General features: G+C 46.0%; 1 protein-coding gene across 4 annotated transcripts in view; it reads left to right on the plus strand.

Moving 5' to 3' along the window:
- The window catches only part of CARS2 (cysteinyl-tRNA synthetase 2, mitochondrial), a 40923-nt gene extending 18062 nt beyond the window's left edge, over nt 1–22861 (plus strand). For 2 of the 4 annotated variants that reach the window (XM_075740151.1, XM_075740143.1), the window contains 7 exons: nt 1631–1698; nt 4801–4867; nt 10024–10162; nt 12176–12299; nt 14292–14390; nt 18669–18932; nt 22644–22861. In XM_075740151.1, the coding sequence (XP_075596266.1) occupies nt 1631–1698; nt 4801–4867; nt 10024–10162; nt 12176–12299; nt 14292–14390; nt 18669–18932; nt 22644–22718 (836 nt within the window). In that variant the 3' untranslated portion in view covers nt 22719–22861. The remainder of the gene's footprint in view (nt 1–1630; nt 1699–4800; nt 4868–10023; nt 10163–12175; nt 12300–14291; nt 14391–18668; nt 18933–22643) is intronic. The other 2 variants (XM_075740124.1, XM_075740132.1) reach the window with 2 other exon arrangements.
- Nucleotides 22862–23060: the final 199 nt, after the last annotated feature.

The following is a 23060-nucleotide window of genomic DNA, read 5'->3' on the forward strand; positions in this document are numbered from 1 at the left end:
TAATAATCGTACCTAGGCTCTTCCCTTTCTCCCAGGAGAAGCTTGTCTGTGGGTTTTATTTGAGTCGCAAGAGCCGCAGGTGTCCAGTGCCTCTGGCAGCCTGAATGTTCTTGTTGAGGGCCCCGAGTTTAACCACGCAGGGATGAAAATGGCCTCGCCTGCTAGCAGGCAGGACCAACACCATGAAAATGAGACTTGGGGTTGATTGTAGATTTCTGCTGTAGCTGGTTCTGGATCCATAGATCTCTTGGTTATTTCCTACCCTTGATAGAGGGTGTTGTGCGAACTTAAATTTCCAGATGGTCGGGATAGGAGCAGAGGTAGCCTTCTCATGGAGAATCCCTATTGTGTTGAATTATTGTCAGAAATAGCCAAGAAGTGAAACCGGATACTTTTCATGCTCGTTTACCAGGCCTGAACATGTTGCTTATGTATCCAGGCAAGCGTAATGGGGATTTTATCTGTTGCGGGAGAGAGAGGGTGTCAGGCGAGGCCGCAAAAGCAGCGCTGGATGGAGAGTAGCATAAAATCCAGACAGCTGTTTAGGCTGCTGAGCAAGAAATGCCACCTCTGCCACCACCTGTAAAAGCAGAAGCGTGATCGTATGTTGTCCAATTAAGGCTTTTAACAACATTTCTGAAATGATGCTGAGTAGTCTTTTATTGGCTACGTGTTCGGCACCTCTCTGCTGCTGTGAATAATTGATGTTTTCCGTCAGTGGTGGTGCCGTGGCTAGCACAGACGAGGCCCGGGAGCGTACAGCCTGACGTTGCCCCTCTCCTGTCTTGCTTCAACAGACCTTCCAGTCCTGAAGCCGAGCTCTACGTACTTTCCTAAATGCAATGGAGATAGTTACTGCCTCTTTCTTGTACCACAGCCCTGCAAACCAACGGTCCATGGTTATTGAAAGCTCTAGCAGTGCTCACGGATTGCATTTTAAAATAAGCTGATTGAAATTAGACATCATGGCTACATCCCTCCCTCTCCCTTCTTTTTCAGTCTCCCAAAGTCTGGAGGAATAGGGAATTTGCAGAAAATTGATTTTACGTGTAAGGTATTTTTTGAACCAGCACAATAAACTTTTGGCCAAAAAAAAATGATGTAACAGCCACCAGCAAGTAATAAGTACAGAAAAATTGTTTAGTTTCAAGAATATTGTAATGCAAGATCACTGGACGATCTTTAAAGGTCTTAAAATATTTCTGAAAAGTCAAGAGTAACAGGTAAGGTACTCTTCTGTAAAGGCTGGAAAGGGTTTGCTTGCTTGTTTTTATCAGTTTATTATGAATTCTCAGTAGGGAGACACTTCTGTTTCTTTCTTATTAATGTCTCTGCTCATGGTGGTGGTGTTTTGTGTTTTGTTGTTTTGTGTTGTTTTTTTTTTTTTTTAAAAACCACATTTTCGTTTCCTATGTTTTAAAATTCTCCCAGCAAAAGTTGAGGATGGAGAGGTGTGCAGGACTGTAGGCAAAGCTATTGAAAAAATATGTTGCATGTTGCATTGAAATGGTGCATATCCATCACAGCATATGCTGCCTCCAGCGTTTCCAGTGTCTCAGTGCAGTCTTTCTCATTCACTCCCTGTTCAGAGCACGCTCATTTATACTGATTTTTTTTTTTGTTGTTCTAGGGCATTTGCATGTTAAAGGAAGTCAAGAAAAAATGTCCAAGTCATTAAAAAACTACGTAACAATTAAGGTAATCTAATTCTGTGAATTGAAGCAATGTATGTTTGTAATACATGTAAATATTAATCACAGCTCTCTTTTGAAAAAACTTTGGAGCGAGTGCTTACGCTGCAGCAAAAGACCTGAAGCAGAGTGTTTCTCTAGTGCTGGCGTACCTGCTAGTGCAGATCTGGATGTAGGAAACCCCCTTGGAGTCGGGGTTTGCTTATAGCATGGATCTTGCTGAGCTGAGAGCATTTGTAAGAACAGCGTTTGTACTCAATACCAGCCTTCTGCATTGTACGTTTATGGTTGGACTCGATGATCTCAAGATTCTTTTCCAACCTAAATGATTCTGTTCCATAGTGATGGGTTCTTGTCTGTTTGCTCTTAATAGTGTGTGTGCTTTTGGGACTTGGAAAAGGGTGGACCTTTTTCCTTGTTCTGCTTTAAGTGAAATGGGGCGTAGTGTCAGCATTTTGTCAGGAAGCCATTGGGTGTCCTGCAACTGCACTATCAGAGAATCACAGAATGGTTTGGGTTGGAAGGGACCTCAGAGATCATTTAGTTCCAACCCCCCTGCCATGGGCAGGGACACCCTCCACTAGACCAGGTTGCCCAAAGCCCCATCCAACCTGGCCTTGAACACTGCCAGGGAGGGGGCATCCACAGCTTCTCTGGGCAACCTGTTCCAGTGCCTCACCACCCTCACAGTGAAGAATTTCTTTCTAACATCTAATCTAAATCGACCCTCCTTCGGCTTAAACCCATTACCCTTGTCCTGTCACTACACTCCCTGATAAACAGTCCCTCTCCAGCTTTCCTGTAGGCCCCTTCAGGTACTGGAAGGCTGCTATAAGGTCTCCCTGGAGCCTTCTCTTCTCCAGGCTGAACAACCCCAACTCTCTCAGCCTGTCCTCGTAGGAGAGGTGCTCCAGCCGATCAGTCTCTCATATTCTCCTTTATTTTTACATGGTGACCTTGCAACATTAATGTGTCCTGTTTTACTGTGCCCCAAAGTTTTTGGTGCAGCCCAGAGCAGGGTTCCTCTGCCACGCACGTGGGATACAGCTGTGCTTGGCACTAGGGTGGCTCCCGTGATGGCTGACACCTACCACTACAAGTGGGCAATTTCCCTCCTTTAGACAAAGCTGGAGAAGCTGTTTCAGCACATATGTTCCCCTTTGCCCTCTTGCAAGACTTAATTAAAATCCCTTTAAAAAGGAGTTCAATATGAGCTGCTTTTATTCTTAATTCTCCTGATGCTGTCTGGGTACAGTTAAGCCCTGTCTCCCCCAGGAAAATTACCTGTCGCTCACAATTTTCACAGCAATTTTCCAAGTCTGGGTGGAGAAACGACCATGAAAGCAATGCATGCAGTTAAAAGTAACTTATAAAAACATTCCCCTCCACGTCTGTGGTGAGACCTCTTTGTGTTGAGAAAACAAAAACTTCAGGCTGATCTCTCTTCCCTTGTGGGTCTCTGCTTTTAATTTCTGCCCTTGGATGTGGCTAACAAGTATTAGTCCTTTCCTGTAAGTGATTTTTCAGTCCAGTGAAACAGATTTCTTCCTGTACAGCCTTCCTGCATCTTGAAAGTTAAGCCCTATGTGGAAGTTTTTATTCCCCCTCCGAAAGAGGGGTGGCCTGTCCGAGACCTTCCCCTGCTCCTGCCACCGGCTGCCTGCATGCCAGGCTGTCACCCGGACACAGCCACCCTGCATCCTCCACATCTAGCTGCCCTGTTTTCCCTCCCCCGTGTCCCCTTCTATGACTTTTTTCTTTTTTTTTCTTTTTTTTTTAAAATAGCTATTAATTCTGACCCCCGAAATCGGGCATGTTGTGATAAAGCACGGCTGAGCAACCTGCTTTGAAAGAGCTGTGATACTTTTTCTGTACTCCCGTTTTTAATGAAATGCAGAATTGTTTTTTCCAGTTCAGATGGTCCTTTCCCAAACTCGAATTTATTTCTATACTTTACTCATATTGTTCTACCTCTGTATATTAGCATAAAGGTTCTAGGCACAGTTATATAGAGTTTATTTAAAAAAAAAAAATCAAACTATATCACTATCTATTTTTTTTATTTAGCTTGCCCTGATTGCCTCAGTTATTTCTATTTACACGAGAGACAGCACATTGCAGATGCTTTGCTACCTTCAGTGTTCAGACTGGTTTGGTAGCAGAAGCTAAATTTCAAAATGTACATCTTTAAGCAAATGACATTTTCCGTATTTTTTCACTTGTACTGAGTTCTCCTTATGATTTTCTATTTCAGTGGCACTTCAGTGTTACAAACTTACAATCACCAATTTGCAAATTAAAAAACGAATAAAAAACCCAAAACAACAAGAAAACAAAAAAACCCCAAACAAAAAGGCAGGAATACAATGTTCGCAGTCAATCTGCCACAGTGTCCAGCCTTACTGAGAGCAGAGTTGGAAGTGATTGAGTATTTTATTGGTGTACCTTCCAAGTATTGAAATAGTTCTTTATACTATTAGTATAAATTAATTACACTAGTATTAATAGCAATAACTTACTATTTACTGCAGTAAATTATTTGTAAAACTAGATAAATACTAGGGTGAAATTAATGAGGTTTCATAATTAACACAGATAAATTCTAGCAATATTAAACATATTTTTGTTCACTCTCTGTTTTCTTTCATATGCTAATCCTGCAGAAATTGGATATTTATTTTCTTGTTCAAGAATTTTTTTTTCCCATAAAATTTGCAAAACTCAGGAGCTGTCCTTTCCTGCAAGGTTGCATCTCAATATTAGTCTGATAATTTCAGTTTGGTTTTTTGCAAAGGTCTTTATACAGTGTATGTTTCATCATAATTAGAAAGTACTATTCACTGTTTCATATTTGCCATTGTATGTATATTTATGTCTTGTTCCACATAAGATAGATATGCGTGCATATCTACTACATTTCACTTAGTTTAGACTTTAAACCAGTGCTATAGTTTAAAGCTTTATGCCTATGTTAAACTACAAAGATGGGTTATTTGTCACACTAATTTGTCTGAAATATACTGTGAAACTAGTGTAAGGGGGTGGAACAACTCCTGAAGGAATTGTGTGATACAATACTAAAGCTGTCTCTTTTGTGGGTGGAGCTTAGGATTTCTTGAAGAAATTTTCATCGGATCAATTCAGGATGTTTTGTTTGCGCAGCAGATACAGCTCAGGTAAGGAGAAACCCCTTTATTTGCTGAGGCGTGCATGGCTTTCCCCGCACCGGCGATGCGGTGCCGGGGCGGCTGTCCCGGCAGTGCCATGGACTTCCCCTCGGGGGGTGCAAAGGTTGGCAGCCCTCGGCGGGGCTGCTCTTCTGCTCTTGTTTAGAAAAGCATCTTTACTGAGGCTAGTACTTAACCATTTGTCTAAATACCTTCCTGAGCTGCAGGTAACTGCAACTCTCAGTTAATTGCACTTTCAATTAATGAATTACCTCCATCTCTGATTTGCATCTGTCGCAGTCACTTGTATTTCAGTCACGATTGGCTGTTTTTGGAGATGTATCTAGGTAGAGCTTTGCCTTATGTTCCCGTGGGCTATGACAAGGGCTTGCTAATAACTTTTTTATCTCCCTGCTGTTTTATCATTTTTGTCCTGTGGAGTTACTGAGCATTCAAGCAGTTCTGTGGTGCAGTGCAGGTCGCTTACATCAGCGCTTGATAACCTAATGATCGTCTTAGCCTGGCAGAGGCTGCTGGTGGGAAGAGGTGTGGGGGTTCTGTCAGCTTCCCCGTCTACACCGCGGTGTTTCCAGCAGGCAGGTGCTACTTTGAACTGGAAGAGGTTTTCGTGTGGATAGTGGTTTAACCAGTTTATTGGCCTGCCAAAAGCAGATGGTAGCTCCCTAACCACTGCGGGGTCACTGTTGGCTGTCTTGGCACAGTAAGGGAATGGTGGAGCACAGGGAGACCCCTGCTGTGTTATTTCTGTGGGCCTCTACCTGCCTCGGATGAAGCACCTCTAGCAGCATGACTGGGAGAGCTGGTGTGCTTAAGGCTCTGTGGCTTTGCTAGTGTCTGTCAGTGTGCAGTCCTTTCTAGACATGCCATGATTGGACTGAGACGTCTTTTTAATTGTTAATACCTCTAGCTGCTTGCAGGAGCTGCCTGCCTGATCGTCCCAGTGGAGCCTCCCTCTCCTAGGCAGCCGAAGGCATTGGGAATGCCATGTATTCCTGAAGTATTTTGAAGCATGGGGTAGTAAAGAGACTGCTGGTTATTAACTGCTGACCCCCACCATGATAGGAAGGGAGGAGTAGATCCAGGTGGGAAGTTTGCTGCAGTCCAAGGCCCCGTTTGGAGCAGGACGGGGGGCAGGCAGTGGGGAGCACTGCCACTGTGGGGCGAGGTGGTGGGGCAGCGGCATGCCTGGCTGTTTTGGGGTGATGCCGCACGACAGTGGCACGCCTGGCTGTTTCCTCTGGGTCTCTCTGTCAGGAGATGAAATAAGTTGTGCACATATCAATGGCTCCCTGGCTGCAGCTGGGGGCACTTGGGAGTCTTGAACAAATGTGTATTTAAAACAAAAGAAGAAAAAAGGCTAATACTTACAACACTATCATACATATGTTTGTCCTGTAAACAGAAGCAGAACGGCTGGCAATTTCTAAGCTTGCCTCAGGGCAAGGAATGGCACTGGAGCCCTGCAGTGGAGGGCTGCCTGCACGCCTTCTCTGCTGCTGCATGTCAGCTGGCTGCATTTGAACCTCTGCGAGAAGGACCTGACCCCTTTTTCTTTTTTTGCCTTACTTCTAGGTTCCTGTGATTAAAACCAGAGGGCTGCCTGTGCAAATATAGGTGGCTTTGAAAGGATACGGTGGTGGTATGTCAGACCATAGTGCCAGTAAGCCAGCTGGCAGATAAGGATTGCTCGGAGGTCTGCTGTGCTTGCCACCTCCACCTTCTGAGGTGGGGTGTGGTTATTCGCTGTCCGAAAAAGAGCTGGAGTTGGGCTCTGCTGAGCCAGGCACTTCCTATGCAGCCTGTCAGTTTGTGTCCCTGCTATCAGTTCACTTAGGTCTAGTGTCTGGGGACAAACACGACTCCAACTGCCCCAGCCGCAGAGGGGCAAGGGCTGGAGGGGTATGTGCAGGGAGATGGATGTGTTTTGTGGGAGTGGAGGCCCCCCTCCCGTGGCATCATTGTCGCAGAGAGGATAAAGCTGGATGCCTTCCTCATGAGGAAGAGAACAGTTAGAGGGAAGGGGCTTTGATGCAGGACATCACCCTTCCGTAGCGCATCTCTGCAGGGGTCCCTCTGCTCCATCACCCTCTCGATCTGCTCAGGCTGGCAGGGTGATGCTGCTCAGAGTTAAGCTGAGCTGTGGGGCAGTGGTGGTGATCTGGGCCTTCTCTTTTGCCTGATGCCTCTGGGTGTCCCCTCCCTGGCCCGAATCACCACCCTTCAGCCCACCTGGGGCTGTTGGGAAAAGGTGTCTCCTAGGTGCCACGGGCAGCGGCGTGGTGTCCCACCACCAACGTGCCTGCCAGGCTGCCTCTGGGTGCAGCTTAAAAGGACACGTGTTGTCTCTGAAGCCCTATGGGACCCCGTTGTGAGGTACTGCTTTTCCTCTTGCATCTCATCAGCAGTGACTTCGCTTTATGCAGTTAGGTGGAAGGGCTGTGAGCCTGCTGCAGGCAGCGGGGTTCTGTCCCCAAAATGCTCTCCTGGTCACCAGAACCTCTCTGGTGATTTTGTGAACCTGAGTGAACGCTTTGGTCGCTCTGGTCTTTAATTACTTGTTGGTGCTAATAAACTTGTGTTTTTCTAATTTGACGATGTGGCAACGATGCCCTTGGTGGCAAAGGATGGAAGGAGTAGGGAGTACAGTGAAGATTTATAGAGCCTGTGCCGCGCTGCAGGTTTGCAGTGGCTGCAGGCAGTGGTTTAGGAGAATGCCATGAATCGGGGAAGAAGAATGGCTTTAATCGAAGCGGGCTTCATCAGGATAAACTTTCATCAAGTATTCCTCACAGAGTTCCTGTAACCAGGGTAATCAGTTGAGTAATCTTAGTGGATATAAATGATCTCTTTCAATACCTCACTGTTTTCTAAAAGTCTGTACATCTGTCTTTTTTAAAAGCTGAGTAAAGCTTAATTTTAAAACCAATGTTAATGAGGCAGTAATGCAGATTTTTAATTACACACAAGTGGAAAATCTGACAAATACAGGTCCAGGCTTACGCCTTAGTTTATACTGAGGTAAATCCAACGGAAAGTCTGTTTAAACAGTTAGACTTCTTTGGAATTTAGGCTAATGGAACCAAGATCAGCTATCACATCTGGCTGCTTCTGCCCTCTTAGATCTGTCCACTTGCTCAATCTGTCTGCTCTAAAGAGTCGGTGTCTGGGCAGCGTTGGGCAATAGCACAAAGCAGTCGGCTGTAACATGCTCAGGACAAGAGGTGAGATTGCTGTGGGAACTACAGGTGATGCTCGGTGCTGGTAAGATTAGGAATACACTGCAAGCTGCAGTTTAGATGTACCTTAGTGCAGAGGTGAGGCGTAAAACGTTGGAGCGATATTGCACTGGCTACGACTGGCACTTTGATTCAAGTAGTCAACTCTGGTGTGATATTGTGGGAAGGAATGCGTTTAAACTTAGGCCTGTCCTTGGTGGACACAACTTCCACCAACGTTGGGTGAGCTGTCTCGTGTGGGGTCTGAGTGCTGTTCTACAGAAAATTGGGTGTTACTGTACAAATGAAAAAAATAAATTATCTCTTGCTGATGGCAGCTCGCAGGGCCCAGTCCAGCACCTGAGGGCATAGGCAGGGCGAGAGGAGCCCGCTTAACCTGAAGCCAGCAGGAGGGGACGCTGATAGTTCCCGGAGCGCCATTGCAGGCTGCGGCTGGAGTCCCGCTGCGTGCAATGGGGGTGTCCGTGTGTGTGGGTGCCCTGTCAGGCGGGGAGATAATGTCGTCTTTCCTGTTGGTGGAAGAGAAGCACTGTAGGGTTAGGGTATAGTAGATCTCATCATAAAGCAGAGTGCTGCTTAGGATGCAATGAATCATTTACCTTAAGGTTTTGTCTGTCTTTCCAGTGACTGTAAAAAGCTGTCCTGGTTTTGGCTGGGATAGAGTTAATTTTCTTCCTAGCAGCGGGTCTAGTGCTGTGGTTTGGATTTAGGATGAGGATAATGTTGGTAACACACTAATGTTTTAGCTGTTGCCAAGCAGTCAAGGACTTCTCAGCTTCTCATACTGCCCTGCCAAGGAGAAGGCTGGGGCAGGGGGCAAGAAGCTGAGAGGGGACACAGGTAGGACAGCTGACCCAAACTGGCCAAAGGGATATTCCACACCATATGATGTCATGCTCTGTATATAACTGGAGGGTTGGTTGGGAGGCGAGGCAGCTCAGGAACTAGCTGAGCATTGGCTTCAGGTGGTGAGAAATTTTGCTGTGCATCACTTGGTTTGTATATTCTATTATTATTAATTAATTAATTATCTTCTTTTTCTGTCCTATTAAACTGTCTTTAACTCAAGCCACGAATTTTACCTTTTTCTTTTCAATTCTCCCCCCATCCCAGTAAGAGGGGGAAGTGAGCGAACAGCGGTGTGGTTGTTTTCGTTGCCTGCCGGGTTAAACCACGACAGAGGCTTAGGTGCGAGCGTGATGAATCCCATCCCAGACGTGCCCTTACGAGTTTAAGCAATTTGTGTTTTCTCTAACAGTCACCTTCCAAAATTGATACGGTCAATTTAGTTTTGATATTGTGAGGGAACTGTATATCTAGTGCAGAATCTAGACTGCAAATTTTTAGGTCCGTCTAGATTTTAGGTGCTGGTGAAGCAGCCCTTTAACTAGAAGTGCCTGTATTCCTCATGGATTCAGTGGTGAGAGTTAGGTCTCTTTGTGGAGGTCTCCAAATACAGATCGTGTCTACCTAAATTAAAATAGGAACAAAATTAGGGGTGAAATCAAAGGTATGTCTTGCCAACTGAAATCTGGGGGATGCTTAGAAATATATCTAATCCAAATGCTTTGGAGTAATAACCTCACAGAGAGAGTCAATAATGAGAAGAAAAAAAGTCAAGTAGCTATTTCTTCAGTCAGCTTCCAGACACCGTTTTGAATTAGTCTGATACCTTTCCAGTAGGTTATACTTTGTCATATGTAATGATTGTCTCTTATATTGATTTAATTCACCTAATGTGCATGAAGAACAGTGTTTTTAATTAAATATGCAATTAATTTTGAGAAAGGTTTGGTATGACAAATAACAACAAACTTTTCCTGGAATGACTTTGTCTCAGAATATCGTTCCTGTGCATGACAGACAACATCCTCTCTATTTTAACAGCGAAATATTTTTTTTTCTTAGGAGTAGAATTTAGTGACGAGAGCATGGATGATGCAAAGCACCTTCTTCAGGCAATCTCCTCATTTTTTAGAGATGCAAATGCTTATATAAAAGGACAGCTAGTATGTGACCCTGTCAGAGAAGACATACTGTGGGAAAGGTAAGTGCACCTCCTGTATCTTAAAGATTGTGATTGTGAGCAATAGTTTGCTGACAGGCTCAGAGGGCTGAATCGTGTTCCAAGTTCTGTTTAAGGAGCAAGACAAGAAGAAGGACTGAGAAGCAGTCTTCCCTCCAAGGGCAGGGTTTTTTTTCCTCTTTTTTTGCTCTTTTTTTTTTTTTTTCTAGCCAACTGCTTTTCCTCATAGTCTGTGATACTTAATTGTATTTTTTAAAACATGTGTTATTTATCTAGTGTGCCTGTCCTAACACAGGCATCTTTGCCCCTCTTGAGTGATGTAGAAGGCAAAGCTATGACCGAAGTTGTCAGGCTACCTGGTTCTTAAGTAGAAGTGTCCATTAGCGACTGAAGAAGAGGATGACTGGAAAGTAATATGCCTGAGGTACGTGAGCTTGTAGTCAAGCTGGCTGGCACTGTGGCGAGCAGCAGAGGACAAAAGGGGTTACTAAGAAACTGGCTGGGGACAGAGATGTCACAGGGAAAGAAGAAATTATGGTGGCTGTGACTGACAGCGACGAGGGGAATCTTCTTTGGAGTCCTTCAGGAAAACCAGGTCATCTTCCAGGAGAGAGATGTGCTGTGTGTTGGGTGCCAAGCTGAGAAGATGAGCTCTGGAGTTGGGGTAGGAGGGGTGTTGAGCGCCCTAAAGCGACGTACGTGCGGGCAGCTCCAGGCTGTAGGATCAGAGGGGAAACAGCCTGCACTGCGGAAGCGAGAGGCAGCTTCCTTGTGGTGCGGGCACCTCGCTGTCAGGGAGCTTGCAACTGCACCGACTAAGGCTTGCAAGGCACTGGAGCAGTGTTACAGGGAAGTGGAGTGGAATTAACTAGTTGTGGTATTTGGTAAAAGCAAGTCCTTCAGCAGGAGGCTGCAGGAGACTTGTTGGTGAGAGATAAGGCTGAGAGACACAAGGCACATGGGCAAGTTGAACTGGATTGTCAGTGAGGCACATGTGGGAGGGCAGAACTTGTGTACTGCTAGACGTAGAAACAACCAAAATGAAATGGAGCCCTTAATTGGGAAAATGGTAGAGAGGGAGAAGCTTGCAGGGAAGAGTGTTGGGAGGAATGAGTTAGGGCAGCAACCACCTGCTATCTGAGGGGAGGCAGGCATTCCAGGCAAAACCACTCAGAAACAGGCACAGCTGGGTTGAGGAGAGCCCGAGAGACACTAGGACAGCTCGAGGTTCACCAGGTAATCCTCCTCCCTGAGCTTTATCATGAAACAGCATCCTCGGGTCAGCACTACTGAGGTCTGGTTCACCTGGCTGCGTACAGGAGCCCGCTGCTGGTGGCTGGTTGCAGCTCACGTTTATTCCTGCTGCTGTCCTCATCGTCCTGCTTGCAGCAGCTGCGGTGGGTGGCACTGGTCCTGTGGTGAAGAGTGCTGGCTGCCTCCTGGCTTCTGGTGCCATTACATGAGCGGTCCCACCAGACTTTTACGTCTCAGCTAAGGCAAGTGGAGTCCTAGGGCTGGGACTGGGCTCGCCTGGGAAATGAGGAAAGCCGGATCATGCCAACAGGATGCCTGACCAACCCCCAGTCAGCTCTCTTGCCAGGCACTGGAGTGATGCACGTGGTGTGGCTTTGGAAGAGAAATGTGCCATTAGCGTGGAGAGAAAAGAAAAAAAAAAACAACCCCAAAACAAAACTGAACTTAGCAAAATCCTTAGCATGCTTAATATAACCTCATTTTCCATCTGTTTTTAAATGATTAAGGCAAGCCTTGATCTGCTGTTGTTGGTTCCTGTGATTTAACAATGTATTTACTGAACGGACGTAGCACTCTGGATTTTGACAGGAGTCAAGTTTTTCCCTTCACAGCTGAAAGATGTGTTCTCGTTGATCAGCCTAGCATCACCCATCATAGGACAGCTAGGAAGGAAACAACAGCGTCCTTTCGATGACTCCCTCTGGCTAAATAGCTGATGAATTCAGCGTACTGCTGGCATCTTGTTTGTCTTATCTTAAACGTTACCTTTTCTTCTTGAAGGCTAGCCAACACAAAAGTAACCGTGAAGGCTGCGTTTGCAGATGACTTTGACACCTCCAGGGCTGTTGCAGCAATTATGGACCTCATTCACCATGGCAACAGACAGCTTAAGGCTGTTACTAAGGTAACCCATTAGGATACAGAGATCAGAAAATGACAGCTGTCCACTGTCCTACTGTTTAATGCAGACAGATTAGCTTATTGTTCACATAAGAAACCAGCAGAAACAAAGCTCCATAAATTGTTCACCTTGATGGTGCCCATTTGTCCTGACCGTATCGTAGGAATTGTGTACGGCTATTGTTTTGTGCTTCGTTGTGTCCAAAGGATGTTTCTTTCCTCCTGCTCTATATTATTTATACCTAAGGTTTTTGAAAGGCGTGAAGCCATTGTGGCATGCTGCTAATTTTACGCTAGTTTTATGTTCTTACCCTGCTTCTTTGCTTAATACCCATGCACAGAAATCAACCTAAATTGGGAAATAGGGGGTGGCGGTTGCTGCGGGAGCATTGGCCGGCAGTCCCAGGTGCACGGGGCAGTCATGGTGGTGAGTTCAGCTCTGGGGACTGAGCAGCTTCTGTTGTCAGCAAATTGTAACTGTGGCCTCAGCATGTCTGTGTGACTCCATCTTCAGATGGCTTTTGGCAAATCGAGGCCCCCGTTAAGATCTCTTGATGCTGACACAAAGGAAGAGTCTGGTAAGGACCAGACCTGAGTAATAAATACAGTCTGAAGCACTTCTGGCTCTCCTTGTACCAACAGCTCCCTTTCTTGGTCAAGGTGAGCAGCTCAGCCTTGTTGCTGTGCTCCTGGATTGCTGGTGTCATCATGTCCACCATCTCTCTGCTCTGAAAGAGATCTGGAGTAGTAGTAACAACTGAATTGGCTCACTGGCTTAGAAATCCTCCCTCCTCCTGGTCTTGTTTTGGTGCTGGTTTTAAACTCTGTCCTTAGCCTTATCTTTCCCTTTTCTTTACTAAATGACTCTCTCAGCAAATCCCTGACTTGAGCCAGCTTGCAGCAGGGTTCTGTAACAGTGTTATCATGCCTTAAATACAAGTAGCCTCATTTTGCCAGTTGTTTGTTTTCCCTGAATTCCTCCTGTCACTCATTTTGCTAAGAATTGGGTGGTATATTTGCGGGACAGCTGACTCGGATTTCTGGTTGCGGTGGTGGAGCTTTTCTGGGCGCAGCCCAGCTGTCTAAGCATTACCTCCTACTGACTCTGCATGGACTTTTTTTCCATAAGAGTTGTGAGTAAATTCACATAAACGTAACTACTCATTCCTCTCTTTAATCTTCTTGCTGTTCTTGCCTTAGCTGGCATGTTCCTGTTTCTTTCCCTCAGCAGTCCGCTTCAGCTCCTTCCAGCTCAGATTCTTTGCAAACTTTAGGTTATGGCTAGTGTCAGGCCCTAATAGAGATGTCACGTAAAATCCAATACCAGCTGCTAATTTGGTTGTGTATGTCGTCACTCTGTTTTTAGGCAAGGGTTAGTCCCTTAAATTGTTTCTCAGTCTGTCATTTAATCTTGATTTTAATTTTTTTTTTTGTGAAATAAATATTGAGGAAAGACATAAATACATCTGTTCTTAAAACTGCTATTCTGTCACTGCTGCTGGTGATTGCTGGTGCTACTGGGGCATGACAAAACACCATAAGCTATCTTAAAGCAGTCTTCACTTTGTTTAAATCAATAAGACACTGAGAAAAGGGTTTGGGTTTTTTAATAATTTATTTCATAGGTGCCCTTGAAGCTGGGATTTTGTTCTCTTATTTTGTTTTCATACACACAGCCCTTTCATGCCCAGAAGTGCTATTTTTAGGCCTAATTTACTGTGCACATGTAATGCATGGCAGCTTTATGCATCTCTTCTCCTCGCTGTGCATGCTGGTAATAAGCTCTTTCCCTCCTCTGTTTACTTAAATCTTTTCCCTTTGTGTTGTGAGGTGCTTTTATATCTCTGTAGAAGTTCGTGTCTGGGCAGGTGTTAATGGTGGAGGTAGATCTATATAATTAGTAATAGTTTTCCCTTGTGGACCTAGGCTGCAGAGAGATGCTGAGTTCTGTAATACATATTGACTGGACAATTTCTTTTGAGTGTTTTTTAAACAGGATGCTGGATCTCCTAGAAGCTCTGTTGTGTATGGAAGCATTATTTCCTATATAGAAGGCTTTTTTAATGCCCTTGGGATGTCCTTTGGAGAAAGACAGGTATGAAACATCTCTTCTATATGTACTAATGTATGGTAGCAGCATTACATTTTATAGAACACTTTCCAGAAGTGTCAGATGTAATGAAGTTATGTATGGCTTTAGTAAACCTTTCTGCACTGTGTGCAGTTTCTACCATGATGTCTTAGAGATGTGAGGAGGTAGAACAGGAGAAAGCAGAGTGGGCTTTTTTCGTCTCTGAGATACTCCCATGTTGCTTCTGCAGCAATTATGCGGTGGAAATGAATGTTTGAGGAATGAAATGAGAAAAAAGCATTGGAGGCCTTTTAAGTTGGTCCTGTTATGTGTCTGGCTTTTTCCCGGCTCTTCCTTTTCTTTCTGATGGTTGCACCCAGGCTGACTTCGCCAGCCTTAACAAATGTTTGGGCTTGTGACCTCCCCGCGCAGCAGGAGCCAGGGTCCAGCTCCTCCGCACAAAGCCGGGGTGCGGGGAAAGGGGCTGCTCCGCCTTGACATGCGGTAGGGCTCGGGCAGGGGAGGGTGCAGCGCAGGGGTCCCGTCATTTGAAATATCTTACATATCCTCTGGTGCTTGGAAAGGTAGGAATGAGGAGAGGGGGGAAAAAAAAGGAGAGAAAAGCCCAAAGCAAAGTACTGCACCAGGGAAAGAGCAATAAATACAAAGGCGATATCCTGATGTATGGAAGGAGGAACATTTAAAAGGACACAAGATATTGGAGATTAGCGGGCTGTTCTGTACTTCTCTTCTGCTCAAATCTGGAGTTGAATACCAAGAAGTTGAAAACTTTCTTTAGAGAAACTGTTCTGCAGTTTCTTTTGGGGGAAGGGGAGAAGAGGATGAGGAAATGTAACTGGCCTTCCTCATACTTTGAAAGTCAGGCAGCATAGCAATAAATTCATATATTTTCTTTGCCTCTTTGTGGGTTTTTCCACAAAATTTCTTTCAAAACAGTGGTTGGATGTGATTTGGCTGTGTGTTACTCCTGATAACCCATGGTTTGTCATGTTAATTTGTTAATAGTGACATACTAAACTTACATATGTCCATAAGTTGGATGTCAAAGTCATTCCTCCAGATTCTGGGCTGTCTGTATGCAGGTGCCTGCCACACCTTTATTTTTGCTGAAACAAGTATCAGAATGCTTTTCTTTTTTGCGTGCTGTGCTAGTTTCTCTGGGGCAGCAGGGTCAGCAGAAGACCTTGGCACAAGGAAGGAAGGAGCAGCACATTGGACCCTTCTCTGTTCCTCTGCCCTTTCCTTTCAGCTTCCAGTAGATGAGTGAATCAAAATCTTCATCAGAAAGGTCCGTGGGCTGCAGGGATTGTTCTTTCTCCTCGAGACAGCCACAGCAGCTCAGTGCCCAGCCTTTGCTGCTCCTTAGCCAGGTGGCCCTGGGCAGGCAGCTTGCCAGGAGCAGTCCCTGACCACCATGATGGGTCCCGGCATGTGGGCTGTCTGGAGAGGGCCAGCTGGCCTGGCCACCACTGCGCTAACAATTTCATGTAGGGGCTGTGGGGACCAGTGTTCAGGCCCTCTTCGTTTGGATGTTTGCATATAGCCTGTGGGCCTGCCTCGCTCTTAAGATGGGATTCATCTTTGCTAATTAGTTTTACAGTCTAACGTAACTGCTTGTGCTTCTGCAGTAGTCAGTGGAGAGAGAAAGGCACCGCTAAGGGACGGTTTGTCTTAGTCTGGTGGTTGTATAAAGTACAACTGGCTGTCTTTCTCTCTCTGCATTGGCAAGAGAAGGAGCCTGGACAGCCACAGGCAGGTCATGTGAATCCATCTGAAACTTCCCCGGTGGAAAAGGACCTGGGGGTGCTGTTTGACAGCTGGCCGAACATGAGCCAGCAGTGTGCCCAGGTGGCCAAGAAGGCCAACAGCATCCTGGCTTGTGTCAGGAATAGTGTGGCCAGCAGGAATAGGGGAGTGATCGTCCCCCTGTACTTGGCACTGGTGAGGCCGCACCTTGAACTGTGTTCAGTTTTGGGCCCTTCACTACAAGAAGGACACTGAGGTGCTGGAGCGTGTCCAGAGAAGGGCAACAAAGCTGGGAAAGGGTCTAGAGCACAAGTCTTGTGAGGAGTGGCTGAGGGAACTGGGGTTGTTTAGCCTGGAGAAGAGGAGGCTGAGGGGAGACCTTCTCGCTCTCTACAACTGCCTGACAGGAGGTTGTAGCCAGGTGGGGGTTGGTCTCTTCTCCCAAGTAAGAAGTGATAGGACGAAAGGAAACGGCCTCCAGTTGTGCCAGGGGAGGTTTAGATTGTATATTAAGAAAAATGTCTTCACTGAAAGGGCTGTCAAGTACTTGAACAGGCTGCCCAGGGAAGTGGTTGAGTCGCCATTCCTGGAGGCGTTCAAAAAACATGTAGATGTGGCACTTTGGGACATGGCTTAGTAGGCATGGTGGTGCTGGGTTGATGGTTGGACTTGATCTTAGAGGTCTTTTCCAGCCTTAATGATTCCATAATTCTAGAAGATAGTGCTAACCAGACAGAAGTCTGGGGAAATGTTTCTCTCTTAGGCAACTTTACTACTTACTGCCAGGGAGTCTTGCTGGTGGGTGGAAACCATTGTGCCTGTTCAGAGCTGAGGAGCAAAGGTGAGGGCTTTCATCCTGCTGAGGAGTGCTGTATTGCAGGTGCAGCCAGGGGCAAACAGGTGATCGATCGCCTGTGGGGTGGGCAAGGGTCAAACTTCCACATAAAGCTTCTTATGAGCCTTTTGAGTTAGTTGCACTGCAGAAGAAATTAGAGATCAGCCCTGAGATGCTACACAATGTTTTACATGAAATAGGATTGGTTCATCTCTAAAGCTGCCCCTCCTTTTAGAGGATCTTGCCTTTGTGTCATGAGTACATGCTTGGTTTATACTTTGGCAGTGGTGTCTGTAGATGTTTCTTGCTCCCCTTACCATTCGTCTTTCCTCTCCCTTCTGTATTTAAGCATTTATCCTGCTCTTTTCCCTGCCCCAGGTTACAATGGAGCATTTCTGGCACTCGGATTTATTACCTTCTTTAGTATGTTTACATGTTTTGAAAGTTTGGGGAATTCGCTGCCTTTTGTGGAGACACTGAGCATCTTGCACTCTAGCCCTTTGATAGCTTCCCCCTCACCTCCTTCTCCTCCTCTTTGTTTGCTTCAGCCAGTGACCTCTGAAACTACTTCCTTTCACTTCCATCCTGCTGTTCAGTGACTAAATACAGTCCCCTCTGGCTTTAATTACTCAGCTGCTCCTCTGCTCCCAGTTGAGCATCGCTGCCAGCGACTTGTCCCCCTGGCCCTGATGTGCGTCTCACTGCTCCATTGTCTGCTCCCCCTCTTGTGTCTTAGTGATAAAAATACTGCAACAGCATTTTGTTGCTTGTTGGAGGTTTGTCGTTTTCCTCTCCCTTAGGAGTTTACCCCTAATGAGAAACAGGGAACGTTTCTCTGCCGAGAGCGAGCCTGAGAGCCTGGCTGTGCCAGCGCCGAGGAGTGGCCTTCCTCTTCCGCTAGCACCAGAGCTGCTGTCCCGGCAGCTGTTGGAGTGGGACCCTCTAGGAGGAGGGAGGCCATTCCCCTGCCCTTCCCTTCCCCCAGTGAGACTTCTGCCAAGCCAGAGGAGGCCAAGGAAACTTAGAGCTGGCTGAGGGGAGGAGGGGGCCAGGCAGCATCTGTGAGCAATGGCTGCTGCTCGGTCAGGTCTTGTTGGGTGGCTGGAACTGGATAAGGTGGATCAGAGAAAAGTTCTGCAGGTGCAAGGAGATAGGGTAGTCTAGAGACTTTAAGCCAAAATACCTAATTTTCCTGGTTTGTCATTCTTGAAGAGAGTCTGGAGCTTGAAGGCGGAGTAAGGGGCTGGTGCACTCTCTAGCTCTGCAGATGTTTATAGCTGAGGGGCTGAGCTGGCAGCTGGGCTTCCCTTGCTGTGTCAGATGGCTGTTGCCAGGCCTTTTTTCCATTAATTTGTCTAATCCTTTTTAATTTATGCATGCTTCTGGCATCTAGGAGGTTTCCTGTGGCGATGAGTTCCACAGTTGGGTTATGCAGCATGTTATGTTCACATGAGAGCCCTCTGCTCCAAGATAGACATTGTCCTGTATAGGAATACACTGAACTACTTCCAGGTATGCCTGTACTGTAACTTTTGTCCAGCATTAGTGAGCTTGCAACATTTTAATCCTACCAATACTGTGGAAGATGCACAACCAAGAGAGATGATGAGGCCTCAGTGTATGCTACTGAGTTGGGGTCGATTTTTTTTTTTTTTTTAATTGTTCTTGGATGTTTGTAAAGTGACTTGTTTGATTTCTAGGTGGCTCTGGGAGGAGGCAACTCAGCTGTGCTCTCTAATGTCATTGATGAGCTTGTAAGGTTTCGCACAAAGGTTCGTCATTATGCGCTTGCTCTGCCGGAAGAAGGAGCAGAAGCTGTGCCAACGGAGGGTGCTGTGGGAACTAAAGCAACAAAACAAGAACAGAAGCAAAAGAGGCAGCAATTAATGCAGGAGAGAAAACCCCTCCTGGAGGCTTGCGACAGTCTGCGTGGAGACCTTGCTGCCTTTGGAATCCACATAAAGGTAGAAGACAGTGACCTTCTTTGTGAGACTGTTAGTCACTTTTTAAGATGCTGTTTATTTTTGGCCTTCGTGCCCCTTTGGCAGCTTTCAGCGTTGTGCCCTGCTCCCTGTACAACTGTAGTAGCAGGAGGTGAAAGTTACGCCCCTGCCTGGCTGGACTGCTGGCTTTATCTTCTGCTCCCTGTCAGCCTTGTGTCTCTGTGCAAGCTGTAGCTACTTCTGCAGTTACTAAGGATGTCTTATTTAGCCTCTGGAAATCCTGTAATGTTCCGAAATCCCTAAGTTACCCAAGTTCAATCCAGAAGGAAAGGTATGAGTAATATGTTCAGTCTTTAAAAATGTAGATTGAAAAGGAACTAGAAAGCAAACTGAGATGGCTTATGAAAATAATGCCTTCCCTCTACCCTCCCCGCATGCCCCCACCAAAAATGGTAAGTCCTCACAAGAAAGCCTCTTCCATCATCAGCAGCTCCATTCCTGAGCCGTAAGTTTGACTGATTCCTGTACCACTCCTCTCTCCACTCTGCTTTCTACTTTTAGCCTATACCTAATGCCACTGTTCTTTCCATTTTCCATTACCTCAATGGTGTCTTCTGCTCAAAAGAAAATCCCTTCATTAGCTTACTATCTCTTCCTGGTTTCAAGGTGCTACGTTACTTCTTTAAGGGGTGCTGCTTCTTCCAGTTCCTCTTGCTTCACTGCACTTCTCACCTCAGCCGTAGCCCTTGTTGGGTCAGTGTTGCTCCTTACGTGAAGAATAATCCTCTGCTTTGTCTCCAATGTCTTTCTCCCTCCAGTTCATGCTGCTCATTTTTTTTCCCCTCGCTCTGGAATTGAGCCTTGTGTTGTCATAGAATCATAGAGTCATTTAGGTTGGAAAAGACCTTGAAGATCGCCAAGTCCACCACTAAACCATGTCTCTAAGCACCACATCTATATGTCATTCAAATACCTCTGGGGATGGAGACTCAACCACTTCCCTGGGCAGCCTGTTCCAATGATTGACAACACTTTTGGTGAACACATTTTTCCTAATACCCAATCTAAACCTCCCCTGGCACAACTGGAGGCTGTTTTCTCTTGTCCTATTGCTTGTTACTTGGAAGAAGAGACTGATCCCCACCTGGCTACAACCTCCTTTCAGGCAGTTGTAGAGAGCGAGAAGGTCTCCCCTCAGCCTCCTCTTCTCCAGGCTAAACAACCCCAGTTCCCTCAGCCACTCCTCACAAGACTTGTGCTCTAGACCCTTCCCCAGCTTCGTTGCCCTTCTCTGGACACGCTCCAGCCCCTCAATGTCCTTCTTGTAGTGAGGGGCCCAAAACTGAACACAGCACTTGAGGTGCGGCCTCACCAGAGCTGAGTACAGGGAGATAATCACTTCCCTACTCCTGCTGGCCACACTATTCCTGACACAAGCCAGGATGCTGTTGGCCTTCTTGGCCACCTGGGCACACTGCTGGCTCATATTCAGCCGGTTGTCAACCAGCACCCCCAGGTCCTTTTCCTCCAGGCAGCTTTCCAGCCACTCTTCCCCAAGCCTGTAGCATTGCCTGGGGTTGTTGTGACCCAAGTGCAGGACCTGGCACTTGGCTTTGTCAAACCTCATACAGTTGGCCTTGGCCTATCTATCCAGCCTGTCCAGATCCCTCTGCAGAGCCTTCCTGCCCTCAAGCAGTCTCCCTCCATCGTTTTACCAGTAGGAGGATATAAAGCACAATGACATTAGGGAGTGACAGCATTCATCCTCTTTAATTGCTGAATGTGAGAGCTGTCATTTGTCAACACACCTATTAAAACCAAATTTGACATGTGGTCAGCTGTCCCGTGATCTCAGATGAAAGTGAGAGTGCTGATACAAACTGAGGTGAGAGCAGAGTGCAGTGGTGGTGAGCTGCAGCTGGGAAAGCAAAGGAAGACTGTGGGAAGTTGGAACACCTGCTTCCTTAACTTGTTTGTACAGAGCTACATCCTTGCTCCACTTATCTGTCAAGAAAGTCTGCAAATCCAAACACCTGCACTGAGACAAAGTCCTAGAGAAGAAGACTCCTTTTTCATCTATTTGGCAAAACAGCTGCAGCACCACCCTTTTGAAGATTTGTTTTCAGTTGTTTATAGGGATTTAGAGACATTAAATAACATGCTAGAAATTGGTCTTAGCCAAGATTCAGCCCCTTCCATTTATTTATTATTTCTTTAATAACCTGAAGCTCGGCATAATCTGTTGTCCCAGAGTAGTTTGCTCCCCAAGATGAAGCACACATACATGTATGCATGCACACAGCATGTGTCCAAAGCTGAACTCCTGCCTTTTTTTTTTTCTGCTTAATGAGTGGAAGTATCTGAAGGTGTGCTGTGAAGGTTGCCCAGCTCTTGCCTTTGCAAGAGGTCCTGCAGCTCTGTGGTTCCTCGCGCATGTTCCTGGAGCCAACATGTGACAAGACCGAGCCCTACCCAAAGCAGGGCTCTTGCCACCCTCGTGCTCAGCAAGTGTCTTCTTGGCTGGGTTGGCTATTGCCAAAAATGCCATGGTAATGCAGCGCCTAGCAGCTGGGTCCTGCGTGCCTAATAAGCACTTGAGACAGTAATTTGAATTTCTCTTTTCTACCCAGCCTCTGATTTCCATGAAACTTTAATGTGCCCCACGATACGGGCATAGTAATGCATCTGCTAATGCACTCTCCCTCTGTCAAGTGTGGCAGAAGTCAGCCAGCAACTTCTCAAGTCTGTGTGCGGGAAGAAAAGCAGCAGAACAGACGAGGCGGACGAGCCTCATCTCCACCTGGTGCAGACTAGGAACCCCTGGTGTGGGGCTGGGCAGGGAGGGGTTCTGAGGAGTAACTTAATTCCCTTAAAAATCAGCTTTGTAGAAAGGGTAACTTCTCCTTTGGCTGTAAGCTTCTGATTTCTGTACACTGGTTTCTTCTCTCAGGCTGCTCAATGCAGATGATGTTCTGTTGGTCTGAAGTTACAGAACTTGCAACAAACTAAAATATCTACTGGTCTTTTCATGGCATTAGAGCTGCTTGAAATGCAAGCTCATCTGTGCTACTAAGTGAAATGTAGTAATCAGGTATTTACATATCAAGAAAAGTTTTCACTTTAATGTAAAGAAAATTCTACATTGTATTCCAGCCTCTCGTGGGAGTCAGAACTCATGTAACATTGTCCTGTTTCAATATTCAGATTAACTTTATATTTTCAACAACTGCAGCCAAACAGCTAGATCTTAACAGTCAGAAGGGCTCAGTTTGACTGTCATATGTGACAGTATTGCATTACAGGTGCTTACAGGGGCAGGCTACTATCCTAAAATTCAGGAGATCAAATATGTTAGGCAGAATATTCTCCTGTGTTGGCCATTCTCCATGTACATGAGCCATTTAAAGATGAAAATTGGATTCCTCAAGTTTAACAGCAGTTGCTTGTGTGAGAGAGGCCACACGCTGCTGCAGCAGCCCACACTACGGAGGGGACGTTTCTATTACAGTGGGTTGTTTTTCCTTAACTGGGAAGAATTGTCTGGGTTTGTTTTACAACTTCTGAGTAACAGTGGTGTTGCTGTGAGGTGGCATCCGCACCTCTCTTACCTACTGCCAATTAATGGCTTTGCTGTATGAAGCTTGGTTAAGAATGTGTGCTTCCAAGTACGTACAGATTTGATATCTGTGTGATCCGGAGTGCTGGGACTGACCCACTTACTTCTTCCTACAGGACAGAGCTGCCATTTCGACCTGGGAAATTCTGGAAGGAGGGCAAGCAGAGCAGCAGACTGAGGAAAAAAGCTGATCCTTCTGCCTTGGACTCTTTTTTTTTTTTTTTTAAATAAATTTTTCTCAATTTTTTAAAATTTTTTTTTTTTTTAATTTCAGCTGCTTTGGCAACAGTTGTAAATACTAAGACTTCCCAAATAAAATCTGTGGAACAGGATGGCTAATGAGGATATAATACAATCTGAGCAGAACTGTTGACATTACTACTAGGTAAATAAATACAGGTGTGTACATGGTGCAGGTGGTAGGAGCAGCTGCATTGTCTGACCAGTGCCTCAGTAGGTTCTTGTGCAGGAACTGCCCCAGCCTCAATCACGACGTGATCTGCACTTTGTTTGCTGAGCTGGCACTGAGAATT

Source organism: Balearica regulorum, chromosome 1 (assembly GCF_011004875.1).
Source record: "Balearica regulorum gibbericeps isolate bBalReg1 chromosome 1, bBalReg1.pri, whole genome shotgun sequence".
Taxonomy (NCBI): domain Eukaryota; kingdom Metazoa; phylum Chordata; class Aves; order Gruiformes; family Gruidae; genus Balearica; species Balearica regulorum.